Consider the following 14,161-nt stretch of genomic DNA (forward strand, 5'->3'; position numbering starts at 1 on the left):
CAGTACTTGTCAAGATGACAACCTCGACCGACAAGCTGATCAGTCCCTCCTGTATCGGCCACTTCGGGCTGCGCACTACCCCCGAAAAGTTCGAGGAGATGGTGAAATGGCACCTGAATTTTTTCGGCGGTACTATCACTCTCCAGAACCAAAAGGCTGCCTTCATTGCCTACGATGACGAGCACCACCGTCTGGTCATCGTCAACGACCCGAGCCACAGGCACATCGACGATCGGAAGACTGCCGTGGGAATATATCACATTGCGTTCACATTAGACAGTCTCTCCGATCTAGTAAGGAGCTACGAGCAGAAAAAGGCGCTAGGGATCCTACCGCATTGGCCCGTAAACCACGGCATGAGCACGAGCATGTACTACTTTGATCCGGACGGAAACGAATTCGAGTTACAGGTGGATAATTTCCCGACCCCGAAAGAAGCAATGGAGTTCATGAAGAGTGAGGAGTACGCGCAGAATCCGATTGGGGTGGATATTGATGTGGATGAGTTAATTCGGAGGGTGCGCAGTGGCGAGGATGAGGCGGAGATCAAGAGGCGGCCGGTCATTGGACAGCGCTTGTCTCGCTGGGAGAATTCGATCTACTTCAAGGAGTAGTTGTGTTATTTACGATTACCATTTTGTATAGAGGTCGAGAGGAAATTCCATGCTTATCTGCAGAATGCATATCTGTAGATGGAATTGTGATAGATCTGACCAGAATCCAACGAATGAGGTGCGGCTCTCGGATCATCGGATATAAGTCTCTGCAAGGGTCGGCCATACTACGACATTGACTATCACTGACCTGGGCCTTCCAACATTTTGCACCGCTCATCCCCCATCTCAAGGTGGGGAAGTTTATCGGGTCTGTGGGTGCGTCTAAGGGTCTCAGGATGGCAACGCGCGTGTACAGAAAGACTGATGCACAAAAATCCTAGAAATCCGGGGTAGGAACCGATATTAAGACTCGACTCATTTTCTGAGAGAAATCTTGGGAATTAAGACCTGCATTCAAATTTGCTAACTCAATTAGCATTATATGCTTCAATCAATGGCTCAACGCTCTAAGCGCGTCGTACTCTTCTAGGGTACCTCTTAGAAGTAGGACCCCAATAACTGGATGAACCTTGTAACGAAAGAATCATCTTCAGGGTCCATTGCCCCTACTTGTCTCTGGATCCAGTTATACGCTTTTATTTTGAGTAGTTCCCACTTATCCTTTGAATCGAAGGCTTTTTTCTCTAGGAAGTGGCCTACGAGGGCGGTGGTAAGTATATTAAGCTATTCCTCAGGAACTTCTGCCTGATTGCTTTTCTCGACCTTGTAATAATCATTGATATCCAAGAACACATTATTGGTATTTGGAAGTTTGTCAGCAGTTGGCCACGCCATAAATGTCTTAGACTCTGGATCGTCAGCTAGATCGGTCTCGATTTCGGGTACAACATAGAATTTGTATCGGCTTCCGGAGGTGATCTCGTACATCATCGAGCCGAAGCGAGCAATGTCGAACTTGGCTGAAATGAAAGTCTTCAGATACGAGGTTGGCCATGTCCTCGTCGTTTGGAACAATAACAGACTCGGTAAAATCGCACATCTGGAGCGAAAGACTCTCCTCGAGCAAGAGATTTCGTGTCGCGATGTCCGCAACCAATACCCGCCGCTCGTGTACTCGACGGATGATGTATGCGGCTTCCTGGAGCCATCTTAATCGTCGAATGTTGTCCACGCTATCACTACGAGCGCGCATATAGCGACTGACTGACCCCTAGCGTAGATATGGCATTTGAATCTCGGTGTCGGAGACCCGACAGGGTTGTATTACGCCTGGGACATGCCCAAGATGGCAATATACAAGTCCCTCATGCTTTAGGACTCTATGTTCTGCTCAGTCATTTGCTCCCAGCCGATGATTGTTGTCCCGGACGCGTCCTCGGGCACAGTCTAAATATTGGCGGTTTTCACTGCAATGTTTCCGAAGCGCATCACGCGTCCAGCTCGGCCAAGACCTATCAGCTCGGGACCATCACTGTTGTTCATGGTTGTTGAACTCAGCGAAGACACCTCGCTTGTGGGTGGTGTGTCGTCTTTACAAGGATTTTTGTACAAACCATTGATGTCAATAAAGCGAAGTTGCTGATTGGTTGGCAACCCAATGCAAATGGGATTTTCTCAGGCATATTAGGATTCTACATGAGATATTCTTCGTAGATGGCTCTGTCGCGCGGAGAGGCTAGCAATTGCTTGTATGCTCTGAACTGAGACGCTCGGTCGCGCCGATACGCGCCTGGTCGGGGTTCACGTGACGGGGGGTTGTTGTCGGCATATATTAGATGATGTAAGCTACCTAGATCACATGATATTAGTAAGCACACACATAAGGTGCGTGCTTGGAGATAGCAGAATGGACAGACAGACACATATACTCAAGGGGACACCCATTGGTCGCTATTCCACCGCCTGATTACGTATACGGACAGTTGTGCTGTTGTCTGAGGTCTCCGCGGACTGACCATATGAGATCCAAGCTATGAGGTGTTCGGTCGCAATTGGATAGAACTGGCCATGGCTGTGGCCTCGAGTATAGCTAATCGTCGTGATCTACGCAGTCGCATGGTCGTGACTCCCGTGGAACGGTACTAGACGAAACTCTCATACAAACAGCCTATTATTTTCAAGAAAACACCACTTTATCATCTTTCGAGTGTCAGTCGTAATAAAGCCAGATATCTGAAGTCATTGCACATAATTATCTTCAATGCTGTTGGGATTGCCGGCGTTCCTTGGATTCAGTCTGCCCGTGTAAGCTTGAGTGTCTCTTCGCCTACTTGCTTCGAGATATATCTTTGCAATAGTACCCCATTAGACTACTAATTTAGACACAACAAAGACCACGAAATTCGACAAGAGGATTCTACTGTCGAATATAGGAATAGGCTGAGCAGGGTCAAGATATACAGTAGTGTTCGAAATTCCACAATATCTATAGTCAATATGGCACTGTACGGTCACGCTTCAAGGAGGTCTTCAGCGAGTGGGGGGGTGAGGGGGGGGGGGCGATCCGAGCCTCACAACTCGAAACGACCGAACTGGCTTGGACTTCTGGTCCACCGTCAATGCCGACAGTAAAATGATGATGGTGGCAGCTAACGGAGCCTGCCAACAATGACGGTGATCACGCTGCAGTTCGTGTCTCACAACGGGAAAGCTGCGGTTGTTGAGTTAACGCGGGACCGTGAACTAAACCGATCACACCGTGAAAACGTGAAAACTTGAACGTGTAACGAAGGGCACTCCTGGTGACAGAGTAGTATTTGCTGAGGTCCGATATGCCCGCTCGAATTCTCTACGTCAATCAACGTTCCTTCAACGACAATTCCCCGTGAACTTGACACACTATTCTAGTACGGCCATGGAAGTGTGATTCGTTGACTCCCAGTCTGCAGTTGATTTTTGCTCAACACGAAAGGAGTTGAGGCAGAAGGTCCAACATGCCTCACTTTGGGCAAAACTCCTCACCAAGACAGACTCGGCCAAACCGGTGCAAAATGAGGCAGATGGGCGACCAGACAACCCGGGAAGTCTATAAATACCGCCTGCTGCCCCAGTCTTCTATTGGACCAAACACTACCTGGCTTGGTCATACCGAGGAAAATCCTTAGTATAAGGAGTCATCCGACGCTCTCTTGCAGCGAACCCATGATAAGTTCTTCTACCTCTAATTTCTTCGAGCTCTTCTTAGTACTGACGCGAATAGTACACATCATGATCATTCAAGTCAGCTAGGTCCTGTTAGGCGATTAGATGTGTTGCTTCCTTCTCACACCGTGCCAGCTAGCCAAGAAGGTATAGCTTTTGCCTGACTAAAATGACTCCAACATGTCTTCTGTACGGACAAGCGCCTCTACTTAATTGCCCACCTGCGCTAATCCAACGCTAACCTCTACTAGCTTTTTACCTCTATATCTCGGAATTCAAGAGACTATTCACGCGGGAGGTATGTCTACTCTTAGCCTGAATCCATTCGATACTGTGCTGATATGGCAGATGCTGTGATCGACCCAATCTGTATGCATTGAACCGCTACAGATGGGCGCAACGAGCATCACAATCGTTCTCCGCCAGCGTCGATCGAGATCATGTTCATTGACAACCATGACATGTGAGCCAGCTATCCCTTCTCGGAACTAGTAGCTAATATCTGGCAGAACGTGTCTCTGAGCGAGACCCCGAGCGTTCGATTGCCCCCGATACGAGTTAGGAAACCTTCTTGGGATACTCTCTTCAAATCTACGCACTCGTCGACAATGTCTGGCATGACTCAGAAACTCTGGCAAATCGCCAGCAACAAGACTACAGATGGGCTCCACCACGGCTTTTCAACTGACGCCATGCCACCGCTGCAGCTATCTCGCACGGGGGCTGATCGTCGAGCAATCAGGTATGTCTGCCAAGTGCCAGTGGCCCTGGATCGTTCCCTCCGATCGTCGGCCAGTATTCAGGGTGGAAATCTAGAACGGCCTTGCATATTCGCAATGACGAGCTCGTGGTCCATCGTAATCGGGCGTTCGCCGGCCGACTCAAGCCAAGGGCGATATCTGTGTTGTCTCAGCAGTCTGCTGACCACCGTGAGGTGCGTGCCGGGTCAACAGAGTCGAAGATGAAGAATTGTGAGTATAGCCTCATACCACCCGAAGCATACTGACGTATTTGAGGAGCCACTTGCCAAGTGGTGTAGGATTGCCAAGTCTGCGGGACATGCCGCCCTTGGACATGTACAGCACGCGTTTTGCACACCCTCACCGCCTTGCCGCGCGACGCGATCGATCTGCCTGGCCATGTTACTGAGGATGACGTGCGGCCACTCCCGACCGAGACGTCCTCGAGACACCACTCGATCTTCCATCGATTAGCCGTGGTGAGCCGACAATGAGCACTGACACCATGTGATATATTGCCTTATGACAAGCGGCTCAACGCCAGCGAATTTCCCCGACTCCTTTCAGCGAAACGAGGTCGAGTGACCTACACCTCACGATCTCAGGCGGGCAGTCCTCCGTGCCAGTCTCTCTTCGCTTCTCCGATTCGTCTTTTTCACCGATGTCCCGTCACCCGCACGGCCTAAACAATGACAATGAATATCCACGGCATTGGAGCCACGTCCTTGCACTTTGTCAAATGATCCGCGATCGAAGCAAGCCGATCTGCGAGACTCCATGATGGTCCCGACTTTCAATGTTGACCTCGATGACTACGTCAAGCCCAGTATGCCATATGATACTCTCTTCGTTCACACGATCATCCACCCGACACGTGCCTCGGAGCATGCGACGGCTGCCATTACAAGAGATACACGCGACGGGTTCGAGAGGCTTTGGCTGGTACTGTACAACGGCAGGCAAGCGCTCAGACGAGAAATTGGACGGTGGAATCAGCGTGTTCAACTTGACCACCCCTGCGCTGACTATCGGCGTACCAAGCACAAGAAGTGTATCATTTCCCCTGCGGTCCCAAGCAAAACTCGTGCCGTCTCTTGAAATATCGAGCGGATTCTAGGCGTGCGAGAGCAGCGCCAAGAGGATAAAAGAGAGCAACATTCCAATTGGCGCATCTTGGCCTTCTCGAATCCCGGAAGACTCTTGGACGCGTTGCGGCCGCGGCCGCAAGTTCATCACGTGATGCAAGGGGTTCAGCTTGGATCCTGCTGAAGAAAGTCGAATTCAAGATTCCAAAACTAACACGCAACTTTTTGCATGATTGAAAAATAGAGGATTTTTTGTGTTCGGCGATACCAGTATCACATGACGGAACGGTGGTGGGGGGAGAGCTACGAGAGAAGTGATTATGGACGAATCAGGGCAATGACAACCCACGACGGCCATCAAGACAGGATAGACGGCCACGCTACGAACCTCCGAATGATTGGTTCTTTGTTGTTTGTGTATAAAGAATGGCCCCGCGGGAGAAAGTCGGCTTTCTTTGCTCGGAATTGATGGCATACTACTCTATGTTTTACATTGTTCCGTGTTGCGGCCTGAAGGGCTGTCTCGAGCTTGGTCTCTACAAGACGCTTGCATTACCCCCACTGGGGACATGGACGGCCGGTCCAGCTGAGCGAACCGATTGCCGTTCATTGAACCTGCAATTAGCCCGGAGACACCGGATTAAGGCATTGCCTTGATGTCAAGGCTGCATGGTTAGCTCACGACCTGAAAATCAGATGTTTGAAAAGCGTCGCGGAACACGTGCCATTGACCATGCAAGCGATGATTGCAGACGCTTCGGATATGTACGATGACTGAGACATTCTCTGCGACCCTTTAAATGCCAGGATCAAGTTGGTGCTTCTGCCACGTTCTTCTTCCACGGTCCGCTCCGACAATAATCAGACGCTCTCATTCCGTTTTGCACTGGGCATACCAGATCACCAAATCCATTCGAGACCATGTTCTCATCAATTAAAGAACTACCGTGTTCACACCTTCATTACACCCACCGCACACCCTGCTTTGGACACTCCGTACTTCTCTCGAACCTATTTTCCGACCCTTTGTACTCAAAACTTTGGCACAGAGTCCCCGCCAACCTTGTACAAGAGCTGAAAAACCACCTTATTTTTACCGTCGGCGGTGCCTCTGTGATTCAATAGTAAGGCAGCTGGACAGTAGCATCCCTAGCGGTCCCTACCCTTTCAGTGAGTGGGGTGGGTTGGAGGCCAATTCGCTATTGACTATCAATATTAGGCCCTGTAACGTGAAATGATCTATTGATATCAAGCTCACATCTCATGTGGCTTATTCAAAGAGGCAGAGGCGGAGGGGGCGACTGGTTATCTCCCACGCCACCAGTCCATTTGCGTCGTTTCTAATTCCCAAAATTCCAGGAGGTACACAGTGCAGATCCTTCCTCATTCGGGTGGGGAAAAGCCGATGACGACCAGACTCGCCCGCCCAAAGTCGACTCACTGGTTCAAGAGGTACTAGCTAAAAGACGTAGCAATCTATCGCCGTGATCATGGGGCAAAGAAAGTCACTGGAATGATCGTTTAGGATGAGCGGCCTACAAATGTCGCCATGGCCTGGATCCCGATGACGAGAAATAGCCATTATACATCATCCATTCAATAACTTCCCCAACATTGCAGTATTTTCGAGCAACGCTGCCCCCAGCTCTTGGTGTCGACGGTGCCTTAACTTTTGGGCTCTTCGTATCGATGGCATCTTCAATTGGAGCTCTTCAGTATGACGGCTTTTATTTGCCAGAACGTCTCAGTATTAAGCAGCTACTTTGTATAATGAGCTACATGCTGATCGCATCGAGTGAGCCAGACTCTGTGAAAAACACAACGCTTTTGGCTGAGCTCGTTCACCGAACAGCGGCGGAATGGGAACCAAGTATTGATATCGAGAGGCTTTCAAAGCTCTCTCTAATTGGTGCATTTGTGAGTTGTCTACTAGCCCGCATCAGCGTCTCCGTTCTCCCGGCTCGATGATCGTGGATGGTAAATCTCGTACCAAACGAGCAGCCACTCTCATACATGCAAGGCCGATTACATTTGTCTTTTCGGGGAGAATGGGGCCCCATCGTGGGCCCGGATGATGCCTACAGTTGGCTAAGGCTCCGGAGGGCACAGATGCGGCATTCTCTTTCTTAAATACAAGTCTTTTTGGCTGACATCTCAGGGACTGCTTATCATATTCGCCACCTTCCTCACATTCGGCCATCAAATATTATAATTTCGACTAGTCTTTATCAAACGCAGTGTATCATGTTTCCGCACATGAAATGTCGACATTGTAACATTTTCATAAGATGAAACTTTCATCGGAGATCTGGAAGCCCACGCTCCGATGACCACGAAATAAATTCCCAGAATAGACTCACAAAAACGCCAACAACCTCTGCCTTGTCCGCTCCAAACAACTTCACATACATGCACTAGCTTCTGCGAGTTCTCTATCCATTTGGAATATTCTCTACAAAATGACGAGCAATGCCCTTCCTGATTTTCTTGTTGATGAAGAAATACGGATATCGGTCTCTGTAGACCTGCTCGAGATCCAAGCCATCGTCAAGACTCACGTCGCAGGCTTGCCGGAATGCGTCCTTGAGGCCGTCATCAGTGACATGTGACTGCAGCCATTCGTTATACCATTTAACTGCTAGGTCTCTGAATCAGGGGATTTTAATGTGTTCGCAGTAGACGGTTCATCGGTCTTTCAGGAAACTTCCTTTCCAGGGACCGGAGACTGTGAAGGCAGAGTGTTTGGCATTGATTGGCGGAGACGGACCTTCCGGGTCAAGGTAAGAATCTCCCTTGCACTTGTCTTTCTCGATATTCTGTTGTTCTTCCATACAGTGCTTTCAGCCTAGTGTGTCTTAGGGCGTCAAGAAGAAGGTTCCATAGGCACGCATAATGCGCCCTATCATCTCCGTAAAGATCTGTAAATGCTTGCGGCTTGAAATTCAAACCTACGGTCTTTATATGTGAGGCGGCCAAGAGCCTCTGGGCAGACTAGAGTCTATTGCAGATTATAGGCTAATATTTTGAAGAGGGAAAGCTGCAAATTTCTATAGCAATAGTATATGGTACGTGCTGTTATAGTGTTGAAGCGGGATCCCCCAGAGACTGAACTTTCATCTCAGGGAATCACGGGCAGCAGCAGGTAGTTCTCATGCTCGTTGTCGAAGTGAATATTGTTGACTCCGGAAAACTTCTCAACAGGTCTGCAGATTTAGACTGATTAGTGCAAGCATATCGATAAGAAAGGGTCTCTACATACCGGTCGATGGGAGAGTTGTGCTTGAAAAGGCCTACACCAGGATCTGTATCCTCCGATGAGATTTGCAACACCAACCAGCCTCCCTTTTCAACGACGACGTTGGTCGGCCATAGCTCCACGTCACATTCGTAGACTACACCACTCCCAATGGGCTGGACATCGATGGATCGATACTCTCGTCGAGGAAGATATGGCCTGTGATAGGGGCTCTCCGTGTTGACCTTGCGCATACTGGCTCGCAACCACCCCCTCGCCACGGGTACTGCGTCTCCGGAAGATCCAGTGTAGGAAAGTTCCTTGCCAGCAGCAGCAAAGTGACGGAGAGTCAAGAACAGATCCAGGTCCAAATTCTCGGGTGCTGGGGTGGCTGAGCTGTCAACGGAGACAGCGAGATGCACGAGAACATGGCCAGTCACCTCGAGCTCTGACTGAGCAGGCGGCGACTTGAATTCCAGCACCTTGATTCCTTTGACTGAGGAGTCGCCCGCATCATAAGAAAGAATGGATGGTTCGGTCTGTTTCATTCTGTAGCCATCCTGCTTCAGACCCAAATCAGGAGTCAGGAAAAATTTGGTATACACCGTTCGCGCGATAGGCCACTCCATCTCATCTCTGCGAGGGAAAGTCTTCTCGCCCTCAGGGTTATTGAATCCAACATCGCCCTTCCTCAAGCAAATACTGACCGGCGGAACCTTACCAGTCTTCCACCCGGCATAATCATTGTCCTTCAAGAACGCCTCCAAAAAGCTGCGGTGCACCTCGACCTCCTCGTCATAATAGAAAGGCAAGTCGTGCCGTCCCACAATGAACCGCAGGAACTTGTGCTGCGAGCCCGCCCACGTATATCCCTCCACGTTACCACGAAGATGAAGGGTGTTGCCGCCCCAGTTCGCGACACTCAGCAGCGGCACCTCGATATCCTCGAGACGGAAGACCTTTGACGAGTGATACTCGTCGTCAAGGAAAGGGTTTGCCGCATTGTCAGCATTCTGGTCTCGGCAATTCTGCGCCAGCTCGGCAGAATCGAGGTCACCTTCGATTGTGTCCTCGCCCCAGCGTGACTTGGAGCGGTTGGGTCGGCCGTATTGATTGGTGATCACTTGCCGGTTCCACCAGAAGTTGATGAAATTGTTGGATAGAATTCCACCATGTCTGCAACGATCACGGTAGTAATCGCTCATACCCTCGTGAGGCACGATGGCAGAAAGGCCTTTAGGGCGCTTTGCTGCAACACGCCATTGGCTTCCTAGAAGATAGAGGTCAGACAGATTGAAGGAATAGTAGCGCCTCCATCTTGGATCAATTTACCGGCATAGTAGCTCACGCCCAACAAGCCGACTCTGCCACTGCACCAGTCTTGCACGGCCGTCCACTCAATTAGATCAAAGAAGCTGTTGGCGGTGCTGGCAGACATGGTATCAAGTAGACCAGGTGACTGGCCAAGACCCTGCTCGTCGGCACGGACGACAACATAACCGCGCTTGGTCCAGTAGACAGGATCCGGGGTCTCCCATGCCGAATACTTCGATTTATGGACGGGATTGACTTCGGAGAAGGACTTTTCACGAAAGCTATAGTGGAAGACACTGTTAGAATGACACTGAAGGGAACATTGGAAAGTCTCGTAGAAATAGCTTACTCTCCGTAGTAGATATCCTTTCCATATGGCCCATACGTGACAAGACTGGGGTATTTCCCCTCCACGATGGGTCGGTAGACGTTGACACGAAGGACGCCTCCGTTCCATTTGAGGGGAACGGTCACATTCTTGTGGAAGATTAATTGGTTCTCCTCGTCTACGAACGTCTCGCTGATATCACGAATTTGATTGGGCATTTTGACGGGTAATGCTCAAGTTCAAATGAACGAGAATAAACTGCTAGTCCTGATAAACAAGTGTACGAAGAACCTATACGCCTGCTTTTATTTAGATTTAAATTACTAGAAAATGAACCCAATTTTGTTCCTACGTCAGTAATTCACGGAGAGCATCGTGACTATCCGGCGGCATTCCGGTGGCGGATCCGATCCCCCCACCTTCTCCGACGGCCGTTTCAATGTGAAATACGAGGTCAAATGTTATATCCGAGCATAAGCTATGATGATATTCGGAGTTTAGATGGCGGTGATTTAACATTTTCGAAAGTCAAGTAGAATACCGAAGAGAAATACTGAAGGTTTAATTTCCCCACCATCATCAGTAGCTAAGCGTAATACATGTGGCAAATTTACCACTCCCCCACCGATATCGTATCTTGTCAATTTAGGATAGAATCTCCCCAAGGTACTCTCATAGCTTGTAACAAGTAGCTGTATTTGATTCAGTACTATTAGCCTCGTTTATGAAGTCATCTGTGCCTAGGGTGCGTCATGACCTTCACATACCGAGTTCAAGCGCACGCCGTTCAGCATGACATTCACAAAGACCCATTCCCCGATACTCGCCCCGTTCGGACGTTCCGCGGGGTCCAGATTTTTATTGACAGGTCGGTGGGGTGGAACTCGTCTATAGTTGGTAGGCCATCGCGGAGGATTTCTGCCTACAACGCGCCTCCGGGTTATCTTGACTGGCAGAGCATCGGTGCTCCCGGTCAGTTGGATATGATAATCACGGATCGAGGACGAGACTGTGGTGGTAGCGGTTTGTGTTGCCATGATTTGGATTGTTGTAGAAGTGAGTGATTTTGAGATAACTTGGAATGGGGGAAAATGAAGCTAGAATGGGTTTACGTTCGGCTTTCTTATATCCGTATTGGACTTAGATTTGTTCCGGTGGGGGATCCCGCATATCAGGAGACGCGGAGTTCGGGAGTTGAATCCATCTCCACATTTTGCGGAGTAAGCTAGGTTAAGACCGAGATAAAACGAGTATTGCTCCTCAGTCCGACAAAATCTCTCTGTCTTTGGTTACTACTTGCGCTGCCAGCTATCAATGGAAATGTTGTCCTCGGATTCTCAGTTGAAGCGCGTCTGCGCTGCAGCAACAGACGGCCGGACATCCAACGTCCGGTTCTTGCAAAGTCAGTTGAAGGTACTTCATCAGAGTATCCTGGACTCGCGAGAGGAGATCTTGGAAGTTATCGCTTCCAATCCCCTTACCACTGAGACAGAAGCCGAAGTGGAATTCTCCATGGCAATTGCCACAGTCAGACAGCATTACGAAGCAATAGATTTTGATCAAGCAATCGCCAATGAATACAAGATTGCAAAGGGGAAAAACAACACTGAGCGTCGTGTAGGCCACGGGGTGGTTGTGGTGAGACCAACCACTCACACCAGATTCTACGGGATTATATCGGCGACGGCGTGCGCTATTGCTGCTGGAAACACTTTTGTCATTGAGGTATGATTTTGAGCTCTGTGCTTATAAATGGCTCTTACCGTTGTGCCTAATTGCTAAATTTAACTTGTTTATAGTGTGGAAAACATGCCATTGATGATTTGCTCCCTTCCTTGCTCCAACCTCTGGACTTCGAACTCTTTGGCCTAATTCAAGGATCTATAACTAGTCACGAGATGCTTTCAAAAGCTTTGATCATTGATCAAACCGGTACAACAGATGCTCCTAATGCGGTCAAATCACTGCCAAATCTTCGTTCAGTTGCGGTCATTGACCGTACGGCCGACGTTGAAAAGGCCGCCCAACAAATTCTTTCCGGTCATATTGCATTCTCCGGGCAGTCGCCTCACGCCCCGGATTTGATAGTCGTCAACGAATGGGTCAAGGACAAGTTCAGCGATACGATGACTCGAGAAAGATTGCGATTAAACCGTGAGGGGCGCTCGAGTCATGCTGATAAGCATGTTGCATGGAAGAAAACTGTGGCAGATGCAGAGAGCAGGGGAGAAGCTAAGCTCATCAAGAAAGAGGGCCTATACATGGTTGATGTCCAACAAAGGTGAGTGCCCATGACTCGAAATTCTTCAAAATGGTCCACTTCTAACACGGCGTGCATGACTCAGGTCGTCTTCCATAGTCACTCAGCGTGGTGAAGGGCAATACTTGACTCTACTCACAGTTGCTAGTTTAGCGGACGCTGTTCTTACACTGTCAAACATGTTGGTTCTGCACATGCCCATACTGTGGCATACTTATTAACTATGCATAGACCCGAGTATCTCGTCGCGTACCATTTCGCTGAACCTGCCGCTGGGAAGTTCCTGAGCCAACAGATCAATAGTCATTGGTCCTTTATCAACCACATTCCTGCCCAGCTCCTTGGTAAGAAATCACAAACTATATACCGATTGAATATCCGTTCAAATGGCTGACTGGTTCCTGTTCTTTCTTTCACTTCAGTCGGACCCGCTCTTCCATTTAAGCAAGAAAACTTTTCACTTGGTCTACGATATACCAAAGAGATGTTATCGAAGCCAAGACCAGAGCTCATACAACCAATAGAAAGTTCTGCTATTGGACTGGAGGATCTGAGCAACTCCAAGTCCACCAAACTGCAGCTTCTCCGACAACGAGAGACACAGTCATTGAGAGAGACCGGCCAAGGGCCCGGAACAGCTATCGGATTCTTTGAGCAAGGCATCATCGTGGGTGCGTTGTTTATCGTCTTGCCAGTCGTCTCAGTGGTAGGGTATTCTGGTTGGTTCTTTGCCCGGAAGGCTGTGCTGCACTTTGCAGGGGGGTCTTATGGTTTTTGAAGTCTGCTGTGTGACGTTGTTTGTAATATTGTACACGAATGAGGAAAGTCCAAGTCAAACTTCAGAATGTCGAACTACACCTTTATATGTCCAAATGTATCATTACTCATTAGTTGTGGTTCACCCTTCGCATGGTTCGGTTCTCCCAAGCTCACAGGGTAAAATTTACGTGAATCCGAATCACAGACAGCTTAAAGGTATGTTCTACGTCTCAATAACGTAGTCGGTAAGCGAGTGGCCCGTGTAAGCGAGCGGCCACCACCCCAATTTTTTCGCGTCTCCACGCAACTATATATCTTCTATCCACCACCATGCCTCCAATTCGCGTTGGATCAGGCCAGGATTCCGTCCAGCAAGAAGGGCGCATCTTACTTGCTATACAAGCGCTTCAGAAGAAAGAAATCTGCTCAGTTGCCGAAGCCGCACATCAGTTTAATGTTCCTCGTACAACCCTTCAACGCCGTATCGCCGGCGCGACATATCGCGCGAATACTCGCGCAAATAGTCATAAAATGACCCAGATCGAAGAGGAATCGCTTAAGCAACGTATTCTATCGCTAGATCTACGTGGAGCAGCCCCTACACAAAGCTCACGTACGAGAAATGGCGAATCTTCTACTCGCAAAGCGTGGTTCTATCCCTATCCAAACCGTCGGCGAAAAGTGGGTATATAACTACACCCAACGCCATCCAGAGCTTGCATCTCGCTTCTCCCGACGATAC

The 14,161-nt window shown here is 49.2% G+C and overlaps 7 protein-coding genes across 7 annotated transcripts; 3 read left to right on the forward strand and 4 right to left on the reverse strand.

Moving 5' to 3' along the window:
• Positions 1-14: 14 nt before the first annotated feature.
• On the forward strand, positions 15-614 carry N7484_010268 (VOC family protein; the record flags this gene model as incomplete). Its single annotated transcript, XM_057120655.1, has 1 exon — positions 15-614. The coding sequence occupies one exon, from the start codon at positions 15-17 to the stop codon at positions 612-614; it is 600 nt and encodes a 199-aa protein (XP_056970210.1).
• A 666-nt stretch (positions 615-1,280) lies between these two features.
• On the reverse strand, positions 1,281-1,749 carry N7484_010269 (uncharacterized protein; the record flags this gene model as incomplete). The annotated part of the gene is made up of 2 exons (XM_057120656.1): positions 1,281-1,511; positions 1,540-1,749. 2 exons carry the CDS (start codon positions 1,747-1,749, stop codon positions 1,281-1,283), a joined length of 441 nt encoding a protein of 146 aa, XP_056970211.1.
• Positions 1,750-5,218: 3,469 nt separating this feature from the next.
• Positions 5,219-5,536, forward strand: N7484_010270 (uncharacterized protein; the record flags this gene model as incomplete). Its single annotated transcript, XM_057120657.1, has 1 exon — positions 5,219-5,536. One exon carries the CDS (start codon positions 5,219-5,221, stop codon positions 5,534-5,536), a length of 318 nt encoding a protein of 105 aa, XP_056970212.1.
• Positions 5,537-7,955: 2,419 nt separating this feature from the next.
• Positions 7,956-8,354, reverse strand: N7484_010271 (uncharacterized protein; the record flags this gene model as incomplete). Its single annotated transcript, XM_057120658.1, has 2 exons — positions 7,956-8,158; positions 8,228-8,354. The coding sequence occupies 2 exons, from the start codon at positions 8,352-8,354 to the stop codon at positions 7,956-7,958; spliced, it is 330 nt and encodes a 109-aa protein (XP_056970213.1).
• Positions 8,355-8,641: 287 nt separating this feature from the next.
• On the reverse strand, positions 8,642-10,618 carry N7484_010272 (uncharacterized protein; the record flags this gene model as incomplete). The annotated part of the gene is made up of 4 exons (XM_057120659.1): positions 8,642-8,726; positions 8,783-10,028; positions 10,091-10,353; positions 10,422-10,618. The coding sequence occupies 4 exons, from the start codon at positions 10,616-10,618 to the stop codon at positions 8,642-8,644; spliced, it is 1,791 nt and encodes a 596-aa protein (XP_056970214.1).
• Positions 10,619-11,072: 454 nt separating this feature from the next.
• Positions 11,073-11,437, reverse strand: N7484_010273 (uncharacterized protein; the record flags this gene model as incomplete). Its single annotated transcript, XM_057120660.1, has 2 exons — positions 11,073-11,078; positions 11,168-11,437. 2 exons carry the CDS (start codon positions 11,435-11,437, stop codon positions 11,073-11,075), a joined length of 276 nt encoding a protein of 91 aa, XP_056970215.1.
• A 283-nt stretch (positions 11,438-11,720) lies between these two features.
• N7484_010274 (uncharacterized protein) lies at positions 11,721-13,438 on the forward strand (the record flags this gene model as incomplete). The annotated part of the gene is made up of 4 exons (XM_057120661.1): positions 11,721-12,125; positions 12,200-12,681; positions 12,892-13,004; positions 13,083-13,438. 4 exons carry the CDS (start codon positions 11,721-11,723, stop codon positions 13,436-13,438), a joined length of 1,356 nt encoding a protein of 451 aa, XP_056970216.1.
• Positions 13,439-14,161: the final 723 nt, after the last annotated feature.

Source organism: Penicillium longicatenatum (assembly GCF_028827895.1).
Source record: "Penicillium longicatenatum strain IBT 33135 chromosome Unknown contig_6_segment0_segment0, whole genome shotgun sequence".
Taxonomy (NCBI): domain Eukaryota; kingdom Fungi; phylum Ascomycota; class Eurotiomycetes; order Eurotiales; family Aspergillaceae; genus Penicillium; species Penicillium longicatenatum.